Genomic DNA, 15,380 nt, shown 5'->3' on the forward strand with positions numbered 1-15,380 from the left:
CTTCAGCTATGCTGCTCCGTGATCTTGTTCCCCCTGTGTCTTCATATATTACAATGATAACAGTGAAGTGCTGACACATTAGGAGCCGGTCTCCTTGTTCCGATTTTCCCAAATTCATCATGAAGTAGCAGCACCTGCTGCCTTGCCTGTCATCAGTTCTCCAACAGCCTGAGATACAAGGAACACATGTGCTGTGAATTATCACATAAATAGACCCTGGAATTGCCCTGTTCTCTGCCCCATCCCTCCCAACCCCCTCACGCTGACCTGAAGCACAAACGGGAGGATGATTGTCCCTGCTGTGAAACCATCTCTCTGAGTGACGCTTGCATCAGTTACTTTTTTTTGAGTGTATATGGTTGCACTTTGACCCTCAAAGGCAATCTTTCCAGATGAAAAGATGTGATTTCCTCTCAAAAGTCTTTTATTTTGGTGGAGCGTCTGCTAGATAAATGTATGTAGTATTTAACATAACATTTATACAATCTTTTGAGTCGGTCTCCATTTGGCTGGCAGGGGGAAGCAACAAAAAACAACTTCATGACTTTCCCCAGTCTGTTTTGGAAAACGCTGCACCATCAGGGCCTTTTGTCCTACAACCATAAAAGTTAGTGCTGCCACAATCAAGGCAAACGCAAATACTGGACAAAATTCAAAAAGCAGATAAGTGCGAGAGGCTGTTTGTTCCCAAGGGAACTGTACCTCTAAAAGTCCTTTTATTCAAACAGGCAGATATGGAAATCCTATTTAGCTTTTCTTATCAAGACACTAGAAAACACTGGCTGTTTTCACATGAAGATATGAGCATGTTTTTATGTCATCGGGCTGTATTCAAGGTAATAATTAACAAAAGGGCTGTACAATCAAATGCTACATGCTAGGAATTATAAATAATAAAATGCCTGTGGGATCTGACGCGTGAGCAGATTCCTTTATGGGTTCTCTGGAGCTCACATCTCCCTTCACAGCTGGCCATATTCAGTATGCATTAAAAGGCCGGGCACAGCAGGTCTTTTTGAATAAAGCATGGCCACTCCACCAATAGTTCCTGATTCCTGGCTTGCTTATCTCTCACAATATCACTGTCCAGATTTCCTTGGAAACAAGCCCCCTGGGGAAATCACAGCAATGCAGATGTGCCATTTCAACAACAGAAAGTCACCGTGGGATCATTCTGAGCTCTTTTGTGTTTGGTATTAGAGCCACTGGTGTATACGGTTTGATGAAGTGCACGTCCCTCCTATCAATCAAGATGAGAACAACCAACAGAGCAGTTCAAAAGATTTTGACCAGGCAAGAATTTCCTCTCCCATGAGAGAGAAAAAGCAACATGCGAGCACAGTACATAAAATCCTGGACTCAACCCTTTTCCTCACACTGGCTTAACACACCATCCTCTGCATGACAAGCGTCAATAAACAGGCTCCACAATGGTTACACACATCCCCAGATATATACTCAGGGATATACCCATTCACAAACACACACGGAATAAAGACCTCGGCTTCCTCTTCAATACCTGAAGCCCTGTCTGTCTTCCAAACCAGAAGATCCTGCAGCTGCAACAGAAGGAAAAGGAGTGAACCTTGAAAAAATAGAAAATAATAAAAAAAAAAAAAGCTGGCAGAACAACTTTGCCACAGAAAAGCTCCAAGAATCAGATAAAGTAAATAAAAGAGAAATGTCCAGTCAACGTTTCCCAGGCACTCGTCTCAACGGTCTGCTGTCATCTGAGCTTTATGTTTTTTAAGGCATCTTGTGCCGGTGCGGGATGGTGGATGACATGTTAGGATTTGGATTATTGAGACGGGTAGAACCAGGGGCGAGCTTGTCACTTTGGCGCTATATTTAGTTAGACAGCAGGAGACTCACAGAGAGCCAGTATAGCCTGATTGGGCTTGACAGTTTGCTATCCCACTATGTCCGCTTTTCCAGACAACTCAGCTTGACGTACACAGATGAGCGTGCACAAGCAAACTGACACCCGGGCCGGCTTCGTGTTTACGAAGCAGGGTGAGCGCATGTGCGGACGAGACAGACTGAGGACGATGCAGAGTGACATCTCATGGGAAATGAGTGAACACAAACAGAGGAGTGTTTACAGTGACACCTCTTAAGTGTTTATGGGCAGAGGCAGGACACAAAGGATGAAATAGGCCTAGAATTTAGACAGCTTTATAAAAATAGAATGAGGAGTCACATCACACAATTTGGAATAAATAGCAAGGTCATTCATCAGAATTAAAATAACCTGTTTTTGGACTGCCATTATCTACTGAGAAAAAACTGTAAAAGAAAGAAAAAAGGAACACTGTCAAAACTGCCACATGAGGAAAAGTCTCTGAGATTTTGCATTTGCCAGTTAATCCAACCTCATTATTATTATTATTATTATTATTATTACTATTATTATTATTTAATTATTAAATTATACACATGCACCTGCACTATGCATGTTCTCACCTTTTGCCACTAGAGGGCAGAGGTCATGAACCAACACCAACACAACCATCCTCTTAATAAAAACACATATTTTTTTTCAAGATACAAAATTAGTGTGATAGTTTAGAGAAAAGGTTCCTTGCTCTTTTCAAGTTTTCAAGTTTTTAAAACATCTAGCCTGAATTCTTCCTTGGTGGAAAAAAAAGTGGTTCAAAACTGCAGACCTGTCCTGCATGAAGGTCAGGTGGATAACGCTGTGGGATCAGTGGCCAAGTTGTTTCAAAGAATGGGCAGGAAGTTATACAATGGACAGCCTGCCACAATAATCCATCGTGCTGCGGGGACAAAGAGGCAGAGTGCACTTTGTGTCTGGATATATGTTTCCATGTGTGTAGTAGAGAGAGAGAGAGAGAGAGAGAGAGAGGCTCTTATACAACATCTCAGTATAGCCATTATCCACACAAACCCTCCTCTCCTATTTCCACCCATCAGGGGAGCTTAGCAAGACAGGATTACAACCAATTACAGGCCTTCCCCGCAGAGAGCCGAGACGTGGCTTGAGGATCATCTGTTTATTGTGTATGACCCACAATGACCGGATGGAAGATGATCATTTAACATTTAATCAACGACAAGAGTTGAGGGATAAAAACCGAAACATCAAACACATGAAGCAGATTGGGTGTCATCGCTCACGGGGCACATATACATTGTTTTGACAACGTATTACCTCTAAATGATCAAACAAAGCATCAATGCAAAAGTGGGATAATGAAATGATATAGATAATCCTTAGTATACTGCTGATACACAAAGTTCGGCCTCATGAATCATTTCTTGAATATTGGCATGGGACAGTTTCGGAGGAGTGCACACATTGGGCAGGTGCATTACATCCTTATTCCGTTTCCTTGCAGGGTCATGCAATTATCATCAAAACTATCTTAAGGCAGGTTAAGAGGAAACTCACCAGAATTTTTTTGGCCTTCCAATACGGAAAGGGGAGCACGGCATTTTTGCAGGGTTGCTCTGTTAAAGTTTTGCTGTCGGGAGATTTTAGCCCACTGCTCTAATTTCCAGTCACATCCTGTCCAACACACAGTACCTGAAGGAAGATTTTGACTTTGGCTCTCCAAGTTTGTAGATTTTTTAGTTTTTTTTTTTTTTTAATCTAACTTCTGTCCTTAGGCTAAATATAGCAAAGAATCGTCTCTAAAAACAGCTGTTTGTGAAATATCTGATGCCACTTGCGCTGTAGAAATTGATCTGTCCTGCTGAGCATGAACACAGATGATTATGTGATGTAATTCAAGTTCTATTAACAGTGGGAAGGATCCTCCAAATTCATCAAGCTGTGGAATTCCTCCTTGTTTGAACATGGCTGAGAAGATCAAATGTGACTCTGTTGAACACTGCATGCATTTTGTTTTGCAGACATCACACTTCACTATTCTCTTCTTTCTCTTCCTGTCACGTCACCTCATCCACTCACTTCCTTTATCCTTCTTCCTCCTCTTCACGCCCACAAGTCTTTTCTCTCCTGTGCTGTTTTATATCCTCTTATAGATTCTCCTCTTCATCTTTACTTCCCGCCAGTATCGCTTGTCTTCTCCTTTACCGTGAGGTGCGGTTTGTTGCAGTAGTAGCCCGACAGTCAATCTGCAGTCTCCGCAAACAAGCCCCAGTCATTGCTGTGTAACGCAGGCCTGGCTGGTAAAAGAGATCCCCCTGTATCTGTATTCCAGAGGGAAGGAGCCGATGATACTGCAGCGAAGCACTGTTTAACCTGCTGCAGTCAGACAGAGAGGGGGGGTTGAGGGCCAGACTCTCGTGCCACCACACCTATAGCTCTCAGAAACAGAGCGGTCTATCTGCAGTGGCAGGAGGTGTGCATGCTCGGCTCCCTGCCTGTCTGCACGTGCCACACACAGCAGTACGTCAACCTTGCCAGCACTGCAGAAATGGCAGGATGGAGTGGGTATCTGTTTCCCCACTGCTGCCCATCTGCTCTACCTTTTACTGGCACATTCATCTTAGTTACATTCTACTCAGTTGACTGATTCACACATTTAACACCTACAAGGCCAGTCTGAGGCAATGACATTGAACGCCACTCCAGAGAGAACTGTAGTCCAAAGTGTTTACTTAAATGAAAAAACCCATGAATTTTAGGCAATTTACAACTTAGAGGACAATTTAGTCTCTAAGTGCTTTTGTGTCATAATTTAGATTTTCAAAGAACACAGACACAGAATAACTCACCATAAGCTTCTGGCCTTGGAGAATGTCTTGTCCACTCTGGAAAAAAACACAGTGATAAACAGCTATTATAAACAGTACTAACTACCTATGAGTTAAAACTCAATGTCATGACATTCAAATTGTCTTTGTTTGGAGTTAATGTGTCAAAAAAAAATAATATTGTCTAAAAATTTTACCATTTCAAAGTCTATGAGAACAAGGTGAGGAATACAACATCAAAAGTCAGCCAAATGCTAACAACATCACAAAAAAAACACAATAAGTCATATTAGCAAGAAAGACATGACAAATTCTAACACATCAGCACCAGGTGGCATATGACTGCTTCCCACACTTACTTACAGTTTCCTCGTTCTTATCTGCATGCATCTAAGTTTACTCAGACTAATTTAGGTGTGGACAGTGCAGAGGGATAATGGACCATCCTCTCTACTTATAAAAAGTCCACTGAACTGAGAGAGGTTGGCTATATGCAGTGGGCTGGGTTACCCTGAAATAACTCCTGCCATCTGTTGAAGTAGCATTTCCAAGGATGAAAGGATGATTACTGGCCTTGTGTTTCCTGAGACAAAATGAATCTTATCCTGGTTTGAATCTGCGCTATGAGTCTCATTAATCAGCAGCAGTCGAGAATAAACTATCATCTTTCCTTAAGTCACTCTGGATAAACAGATTTGAGCGGTAATCAGTGGAAACAATAGCCAGATGATGCAGTGTTGGGAGTGCCACAGATAAGAACGCAGGATGCTGTTTCTGCCAACAGATGGCACTGTGTGTGCAGAAGAAATACAAGCTTCGTGTCACGACAAACTACCGGACCAAACATCAACCAGAAAGCCATTCATCATGATATTTAGTCCACACAGGGTGATAACAACCCAACACACAAAAAAGGACCCTGCTAATGAGGAAATATCACAAACATAAACACATGCCACCGCTTCTCTTGAGATGCAGCATTTTTACCTCACGATTCTGGGGACAAAAGTTATTTGACACTGATAACTGCTGTCCAGTGAGTGACTCATGGCTGCAGGCCTGCCCCTTGTGATAGCTGGTGGTGGTGACACACGAGAATGGGAATGTTTAGTATGTGTCTCAGGGCTCCTGCAGCTGCCTCTGGTGCTGTTTGTTGACCTCTCAGAAATTCTCAGGTTGACACACCACCAAACAGCAGAAAGGAGATACATAATAAAAACAATCCCAAAGCTATTAAGTTGATTTTACATTGTTTTTTTTTTTCTTATGGTGTTGATTTTGTCTCCTATGACTGTATTCATCCTTCAAGCCCCATTGGGGCCTCAGACTGCTGTCCACCCTGTGTCTGTCTGTAGCACCGACAGAGCTCAGACCTCTTACTCATCTTTTCCAGGACATGATTAGCTTGCATGATGCAGCAACACCCGAAGGATCAAACAACCAATTCTGGAAAGAGGTGTCACTCTTGCTGCATTAGAAATATGGGTAAAAACCAAAACCAAGATTAAAAGTCTACAAGCATGTACCAGGGTGATCACATGCTCACAATGATAATGTTAGATGAGCTATTTGTAAGTTTTACCATTGCTACATAGCCAACGTTAGCATTAACAGCTGTTTACATAGCAGTCTAGAAGAAACGTTGCAAGTTCAGCATCAAACTTTATTCCTTTACTCAGCAAAGCAACGCCAATGTTAGTACTCTTGTCTCTATCACGTCTTTTTTTCGACTGAAGTAGCTCACTAACAAGCTAGCTCTGGCCCGTCTTGTCACTTTCCGATAGCGACTCACTGTAGCCTCCATTCTGCCCTGAAGATGTAACGCTGCTCAAAGGACATATTATAACTTCTTGTAGTATAAAGACAACAGTGGCTGAAACTCTTGTCATGTGATCACCACCACCCGCTCTGAGCAAAAAAACTTGTTCGGCAGCAGAGAAAACTTACAAATAGTCCCTTTAACATCCAAGTACTGTATAACGTCTATCACGTTCACAGTGTGCTAACCACAAACTACAACTCAGAGTGTCATTAACGGAGCAGGTATGTAGGCATAAACAAAAGTATTGGACAATATTGAAATTTTGAGTTGATGGTGGCAGTAGATAGAAAGTCGGAAGATCACTGAAGTTATTATAATTCATCCTGACGGGAACATGACTGTCTAAACCCAGTTGCATGGCAATTCATCCAGTAGTTGTTTCACTAAAAGTTAAAACCTCCAACTCGCCTAGGAGAAAAGTCAGGGGATCACCAGATTGTATCTACACAATTTCATGACAATCCATCAGACGGATATTTCAGTTTGGACCAAAATGATGGACAAGCAGATATCGCCAGACCTGGAGTCATGGCCAGAAGAATCACGAGTTAGACTACAGAAGGAGCTTCTGTTTTCATTCATATGAAAAAAATGCCTCTAAATGTCATTGATTACAGGGAATGCCCAAAGAGGTAACATTAGGACCAAAAGTAAAACGTTAGTACTTCTTCTTTTGCTGTGAGAAAATCTCAAAAGATAAATGAAAGCCTTAAGCTTCCTCCTTCTGAGAAAACGGTGTTGGTGAGAGGAAGCAGGCTGTGGGGGGTTTATTTGTTCACTATACAGTGGAGTCACAAACCAACAGACTTTATGTTGTTACAGTAGGTCGTCGCCTGATTCCCCTCAGTGCTCAAGATCACTCATTTATTGTTAACCCCAAGACTCCATGTGACATTATAATGACAGTGAAGTAGATTTGGTGGTGCAGCTCTATCTCAAATCTTCCACCAGTGTTGAGTGTTTCACTGAGGATGACTTGTGTCATGTGTGTGCAGTTAAGTGGAATGCATACTGGTCCTTAGGAGAGAGCCAAAATACTTAAGGGCTGTCGGCTCTGCTCTTGCGAAGCTGAGTGTGAGGAGGCCAAAGCTGTTTTCATATGTACTGCATCACTAAGAATAACATTTTCTAAACCTCATCCTGTGTTGCTCACCCATTCTCAGGTTTCATGGAATTCCCATAAAATGAAATCAACGAGGGAGTGGTGAGATTATTGGATAAAAACTCCAAACTGAAATAGCAAAACCAATACAGGAAATTTGCAATAAAGCAAAACAGAATATGATACCCCAGAGCTGAGACCTCCTTTCAACATACTGGGACAGATAAGGGGTCAATTTGTTAAGATTATGAAATGAACATTATATTCTCTTTTGTGCTAAGCTGCTAAAACATGTGTCTACACACTCGTACAAATATTGTACTTGGCTGACATCTTGCTACAGGCTAAAGAAGGGGTATGTTAGCTGTGTGATGACCGTTGTTTTCAGATAAGGGACAAGAGCATGGAGGAAGAAGCTGGAAGCCACAAGTAAACCTGCTCGCCTTCAGTCGTATGAGTCACTGTTTATTCCAATTCAATTTTTCTAAACATTTTGTGAAGTGTCAAGTGGGATCAGGAAAGATGTGTCATACACTCAACAATCATTCAAATGCTTTACCACTTCTCCCATCAACAGGAAATCTAACTCAACCCTGGGAGACATAAAGACATTTCATTATGAAAGTAAAGCAAACCTGGACTGAGCTGGACAGCGCACAGATAAAGAAGAAGCGGGAGAGCTGACAACAGCGAGATGCGAAAAACTCTCGACCTTATCAGCGGGACAAAGAATGCTCTGTCCCTCTCTGGGAGAACAACGGGTGGAGTGGACAAAAGTAGGCTATAACAAATTTTCCTGTGCTAATGAATTTGTTGGTTATGACTCATGTTTGCACAGTGAAAACAGTGTGTGGCCTAGTTTTTATTAAAAAAAAAAAAAGACAAGACAAGATAAACAAATGCATTTAGAAACGTAACATGGCGGAGAGGATTTACAGCTCAGTAGGTGGTAGCCAAATACTGGCAAATTGTTTTTCATGCTTCCTCTACACTCTCAGCTAGGTATCAAGAAGAAGCTCGTTGCCATGGACACAATCATCAGCGAGGGATAAGGAGGCTGAAGGCGGGTCTCAGAAACCCTGGGCCATCACCGTGTCAGCAGTCGTGCCACAATTAGTTCTTTCAACTTAATCTGACTTTAAGTGCGCCCCGTAATTTCCTCCTCCCCTGCTAAACTTTGAAACATTTTCCTCACTTCAGAAATGAGCTGAGGCCTGTGGTGCACATGAAGTCAGCAACACTGCTTGTGGCAAGTAGGTCACCAGGCAGGGCAGAGGAAATCCAGCTTAAAGCAAACAAGTTTGTTGTTTAGCCACCAATCTGCAGCAGTGCTAATTCTATATCTGAAATATAAGAAGCACTCTAAATTTAGGATAATTCCAATGGAGAACAACACAGCCCTTACCAATTGACCTTAAAATGTCCATGACCATACCTGGAAGATCACTTAGACCAGCCATTCACCACAGACTCTCACTATGCCACTTTTTAAAAGTGCTGTGTGTTTTATTTACGTTCTGTAGGATCCCTCACCAGTAGAAAAACACTAAAGAATGTAAACACACTGGAAAATATCCATCTGACATTAATATCCATTAGAAAAAGAGGCATCATACAAAAGTATAAGGTCACTGCTGTGTAGCATTACAGAAGTTTTAAATGAGAGTCATTTGTATTAACTAATGCTGTGAAAATAATGGTAAGAACATGATCCAAGAACCCAGCTTGCACAGAAATTATTTCTTTTCCCTACAGCTACAATAAATTCTGGTGGAGTAGCAGTCAGTGTTACACCCATTTCACCCAGCACGAGTTGAGAACATGCTGACTTAAGTTCTTTGTTGCTGTTCAGTTTGAGCTTAATACTCTCCAACTAAAACAGAGGTGAAAATGTCACACAGCCTACCTGTGGTCAACCCAGTGTAGAATACACTTTTGATTCGAAATTTGGATGTACTAGTAAAGCTAGGAAAATAACCATTAGAAGATTATCATAGCATTAAAATCCACTTGGGTTAAACTAGATTCAAGAGTTTCTAGCAGCGGTGGATAAAAAGTTAAAGGATCATCAAAGTAATTACAATTCATCCTGTGGGAGACATAAATGTGTGTACAAAATTCACTGGCAATCCTTCCAGTTGTCATCCATATACTTTACTAAAGGCAAAGAAAAAAAGGAAAAATCGGGGGTCACCAGTCGGTAGGATGAATCCTCTGGGGAAACCCATCATTTCAGTCTGGACCAAAGAGGTGGAACGACTGACCAAACAGACACTGGTTCAGCAAAAACAAGAAAGGTGGATGTCTGGATGGATACATTACACGTGCCTTTCACTTTATTCAGAATAAGGTCTTTCTCACATTAACACCTACATTAACACATATTCTTTGCTGTTAGCCATTCTGAATGTACTGTCAAAAACAGAGAGACACACAAGGCCTTGAGCAATACTGAACAATTTCTTTAAAAATAACACTCGGGGTAGTAATAAGAAACATTGTCAAACAACTGAACGTGACCAGATCTAGACTGTATCATGTATCTGAGCCCAGTGGGGGCTGAATGAGCCCATTGACAGAGAAAAGAGCATGAAGTAGCTGAATGTCCTCATTTAGCTACAGTACAGTAGAATACAGTGTGTATGAAAAGACACACACATCCTTGTTTTACTATATTCGTGTGGATCCGTCACTGACATAATGCTTTCCCTTGCCCCTTACCCTAACCTTCACAACTGAATGGCTTACCCTAACCTAAACCTAATTCTAACCCCAAACCTAAAACCAAGTCTTGACCCTCAAACAACCACTTAAACTTTTTGGGGTCCGGTAGTTCGGTCCCCACAATGCTGTTAGACCCCCACAAGTAAAGACCCCACAAGTATAGTGGGAGTTTTGAGACCCTACAAATATAGTAAGACAAGCATGCGCAATGTCTATTACATAAACAAACAAACATGACATGTTATTTTTTGTTGTTTTGTTGTCAGTGTCACAATCAGTGTTCTTTTACTTTGTGATGGAATTTATCTCAATGTGGTTTCATTAAACCAGTTAAATACAAATGTGATGTCATTTTCTTATTTAAATGTGTGGACTCACAGAAGAATGATGTTATTCGGACGGTGTAATTAGTGCAGGTTTCAGTACCTTTATTGCTCCTAACGTGGGAGTTTGGAGGTGTTGGAGTATCTCTCCTTGTTTTCTGTTGTTACTTTTATTTAGGAATGTGTCATAATGTGCTCTATTTTGCTATGCCATCATATCTGTAATGAATTACTGTGTTAATGTGTGTAAATGTTAAGTCAAAGGAATTGTTGACAGAGTCAGGCTGATGACTCACTGTGACCTGCATGTTTGAATGCACATCATCTGGTTCACATCAAGATATAAATATTTTTGGCCAATTGTTTCTTAAGAATGAAGCAACTACGGATGAACTGGCAAGATGAAGAACAGGTGATACTATAGGTATTCATTTCCATTTGAAAAGAAAAAAATTCAAACCTAAATAAATGTCCTCCGTAAGGACTTTACTTTAGGACTTGTTTACTGCTATCTGGTGATACTGTGACTTTACAGGGGCTTATATTACCAGTGTCCAGATAAATTACTTTATTGTGACCTAGTGAACCATCTTTTTCTCTCTTTTTGGTTATTTTCTACACCATTTGTTGTGGTGTTACTGTGTCATGAAGCATGAAGTTGCAGTTAAACCATGTGACATGACTGCAGCAACACACCTGTTCAGAGCAGGCCAAGCTGGACCTATGGAGCACAGGGGGACTTAAAAGCAAGACTGTGATAAAACACCCCTTATGTTTTTATTCTTTTATCAGGGCAAAGTTAAGTTAACGATTGGCAGCTCGGTGAGCATTAGATAATTAACTGCAGCTTACCCAATGCCTTCCCTCCCCAGTCTTCTTCGTAGATGGCTTGCTATTGTGAATATGAATGTGAATGTCAAAGTAAATATGCAAGGTGAACTGACTGAGTAGGAATTGAAGAGCCCTCTGGTTGCCCTACATCTCCTGTTTGTTTTGCCACTGCCCTTGGAAAGGTACTTGAATGGCCTCCTGTTCTCAAGTAGCCCTGCCTTGCACTCTAATCATCTTTTGTCATGCAAACATTTGCTTTTGTCAAACAAAAAGACCCTTTCTGTGTTTTCTTCCTGTTGTCCATGGAACAGCATTCAATACAATAAGCCTTAGACACAAGATCATCCAAAATCAAAAAGAGGCAAAAAACTTCAAACAACTAGGAGTGAGATTAACCAAAGTATTTCATTAGCGTAAAGACATAATTTTATACAAACGATGAAACATTTCTTATGCCATTTGGCGGGAGCCACAAGCTAAACAAAACAACCTCAGATACAGTCAATTGGGGATTCTTGATTCGTGAGATAAAGATGACCCATAATCTGTTCATATATACAGACAATGTTATTATGGACATTTACCATTAACTGTTTAACAATGGGAAACACTGGGCTGGCGTCTTGTTTACTTGAAAAAAATGACGTGATTAAATCAGCTGACCAGAGAATGCCATATACAACTACATCAACATGGGGCTTTCCACTTGGTTGTTTTTGAACAGAGCTGACCTGCATTCTTCCAGTCTTTCTATGGGACACTATAACATACAGAATCATTGTTCACGTTGCCTGAAGGTCTTGTCACTGGGAGATTGAGTTTGTCTATAACACACAGGTTGTAACTGTGTTTGTTCCATGATTTCATGGTTTATGGGGAGGTAGTCACTGTGAGCTACACAGTAGACAAACAGGAATACGTATAGTAGCTACAGTATCTCTCATGTGACAACAGGCGTGTTTTCTTAAAAGCAGCAGGAATACTTCACATACTTGTCACTAAAAGGATATGAAAGCTCAGTGTTGCCACATCATGGTCACATTTGTCCAAGTAACATCTCTGCTGGTAAATTACAGTATCCAACATAGCCAGTTAAAAGTACTGCAATAGGAAAAGGAACCATAACCAACCAAAAGTGAAACAAAACCCACAAACACATAACAGTTCAAACTGAGTGGCAGCCCCATTCATAGTTGATGCCAAAATTATGAAGCATGCTGTGTCAAAGAAAGAGCGATCTGCAGAGAACAGAGGGTCTGCGTTTCCTTCAGTGAATGCCAATGTGATGCAGGGGGCAGAGTGTATTACAGATCACCCGCTGATGTGAGCAATCACGCTGACCTATCGAAATGCCAAGTACAATGGCATTTAAGGCCGCTGCTAAACACAAAACAGAAAAGTTGTTTGCTTCATATAGAAAGTGGATCTGCTTCCCTAAGAGGTTTAAACTGTCAACTCCTCAACTGCTCCACTATGAGATAAACAATGGAGGATGAATCCAGACACGGTGGCCCAATAGAACTGCTCATGCCAAAACATTAATGTAGACCTTCCCCAATTTCTCAATCACTTTCGAGGATGTTTGCTAGAAAGAAATATTTAATTTGGTTCTTATCATAGGAACAATTTACTTGAAAGAAAACCTCCTTTAAAACCCAAGTAAATGTACATTAATTATTCTTTTTTATTGGAAACTATATTCTTCACATATGTAATATGTATGTAATATCCAGTTGAGCTACTGTGCACTGACTAAAAGTCAGGTTAAACAAGAAATTAATTAGAACTAACAGATCAGAAGTGTACTAAAGGGGCTAGGGGGCTTTCAGTGGAGTATGCAAGTCTGTGACAAGTACAAATACTTCAAACACTGATTAATCCAATGCAATACTATGATTTAATATTTTAGCTTGAGTTATATATGGCTTATTTTACATTTGGGTGTGTTTAATTTCTATTTATCATGCCACCAGAACCAAACAAAGCAACTGCTAGCTTATTCAGTAACACAGATGAAGCTAACGCCCAATGCAACATGCTTGAAGACATCTGCAAATGAGGACGAGGTGGCTTCACTCAAGACAGAAACTCAGCTAGCACTGGCAACAGCTAAATTAGAGGTGAATTAGAGGGCTTGAAGTCATTGGACGCTCAAGTCGACTCTCTGGAAGCCTGCTAAAGACAATGCTAATTTGCAAATGAAGTGAAGCAGTTAAACATTTATTATTAGTAAGTAATATACTTTTTTTTCAAGAAACTTCCCATTAAATTATTAGGAATCTGTGGACCCATGAAATAAAACGTTATCAAAGTTCTCTCACTTGTGAATGCACTTCCTACCCATAATTCATGCGCATTTGTGTTCCGGCGCCACTTGGCCAGCAGCCCACATACATACATCAATTACTACACTAAAACTGCTGCACAGCCCAACCCAGCTGTAACTAGTGTCTGCACTAGTTGTTAGTTAATGGTTATATTTCCAGACTTTCTTGAGGCTACCTTCCAACACATATCCTTGAGCAAAGGCAGTCAGGCATGCAGTCGCATCAGGGCACCTGTTCACCTTTTGACCATTAAAAAAAGACTCTGCTGACTGCGTGTCTACTGTTAAGTTGCTGGAAAGTCTGAAGTGGGCCACACAAATGCAGATACATACCGCAGTGAACTATGCAGCACGTATCTTTTTTTATTCCAAATAAACGGTAAATTAACGTTATATCAGAGGCAAGCATAGAAAGAAGTTAATGCATGGAGAATTCACATGAAACAAACTATGCAGTGACATCTTTGTGTGTGTGTTTTGGGTGCTGTATGTCTGACTGACAGCATATATTTATAGTATATGTACAGTTTGCTACGCCTCACAACCATCAAACATCACCTCTGTCACAGCCTCACTAATAACTTTCCTGTAACATGAACCTTGTGTAACTTTTCTCTCCGTTAATTTTGTCACCTTATCTTGTTTATGCTTCTACGTCTGATACCTCACCATGACTGTACAGAATGCAGCTGTTAGTGATGCATCATCAAGCAGCAACAGCAGCATTATCGTGTCCAATTTATAATAGAAAGCCACAAAAATATCAACTAAGACATTTAAGACAAAAGCTGTTATGATAAATATCATGGCAAACATGCAGGCAGAAACACAGACAGAGAATCTGCACAGTCATCAAACAGGGAGACAGAGGCAGACAACCAAACAAACACTCACAACCATACAAATGTGAGCTGTGGAGAGGTTTAGTTTCTCAGCAGATTATTACAGGAAATTCATTCTTACCCTCCATAGGCTCCAAAAGTGAAACTCCTCTTTCTCTGCGGCATACCGGCTAATGGATAGCAGTGAGTCAGTCAACTCAGTGCTGAATGGAGCCAGCACTTGTGTCACTTACGCTGACTGAGCATGTGTGTGTGTGTGTGTGTGTGTGTGTGTGTGTGTGTGTGTGTGTGTGGGTGTGGGTGTGAACGTGTGTGTTTGTACGCTTTGCCTGATGTATGAGTTCCACTCCCCCAGCCTTGGCTAACATGCCCTGCCTCTTCCTCAGTCGCACGCCTCCTTCACAAATAGGGGGAGAAACGGCAAGAGGATGAGAGAGGATGCGGGAGGAAAGTGGGGGGAGGGGGCTGGAGGGAGGGCTGCTGCTGACCATGCCAGTCTCCCGGGGAACCAGGAGTGTGGTGGCCGCCTGTCTCACGTATACAGGCTGGATCATCACTCTCATGCACCAAGTTTACAGAAAACACACTGGCAGGTGTTTTTTTTTTTTTTTCTTTTTAAATTTACCATAATCCCTAAAAGCACACAGCACTGACACAAGTCACACGAGTAAATTCTTGGTTACTTGATCATTTTAAAAAATGGCTATTGGCAAAACACACTTGGCAT

At 41.2% G+C, this 15,380-nt stretch overlaps 1 protein-coding gene across 11 annotated transcripts in view; it reads right to left on the reverse strand.

Moving 5' to 3' along the window:
• Positions 1–14,854, reverse strand: part of rap1gap (RAP1 GTPase activating protein) — a 43,635-nt gene extending 28,781 nt beyond the window's left edge. For 10 of the 11 annotated variants that reach the window (XM_022763278.1, XM_022763283.1, XM_022763282.1 and 7 more), the window contains exons 1-2: positions 14,775–14,854; positions 4,705–4,740 (exon numbers count right to left, since the gene is read on the reverse strand). In XM_022763278.1, the coding sequence (XP_022618999.1) occupies positions 4,705–4,740; positions 14,775–14,818 (80 nt within the window). In that variant the 5' untranslated portion in view covers positions 14,819–14,854. Of the gene's footprint in view, positions 1–3,412; positions 4,268–4,704; positions 4,741–14,774 lie in introns of those variants that run through there. The other variant, XM_022763277.1, reaches the window with a different exon arrangement.
• Between the last annotated feature and the right edge of the window lie 526 nt (positions 14,855–15,380).

The sequence above is a fragment of the Seriola dumerili genome, unplaced genomic scaffold, assembly GCF_002260705.1.
Source record: "Seriola dumerili isolate Sdu_G_001 unplaced genomic scaffold, Sdu_1.0 BDQW01000468.1, whole genome shotgun sequence".
In the NCBI taxonomy this organism is placed as follows: Eukaryota; Metazoa; Chordata; class Actinopteri; order Carangiformes; family Carangidae; genus Seriola; species Seriola dumerili.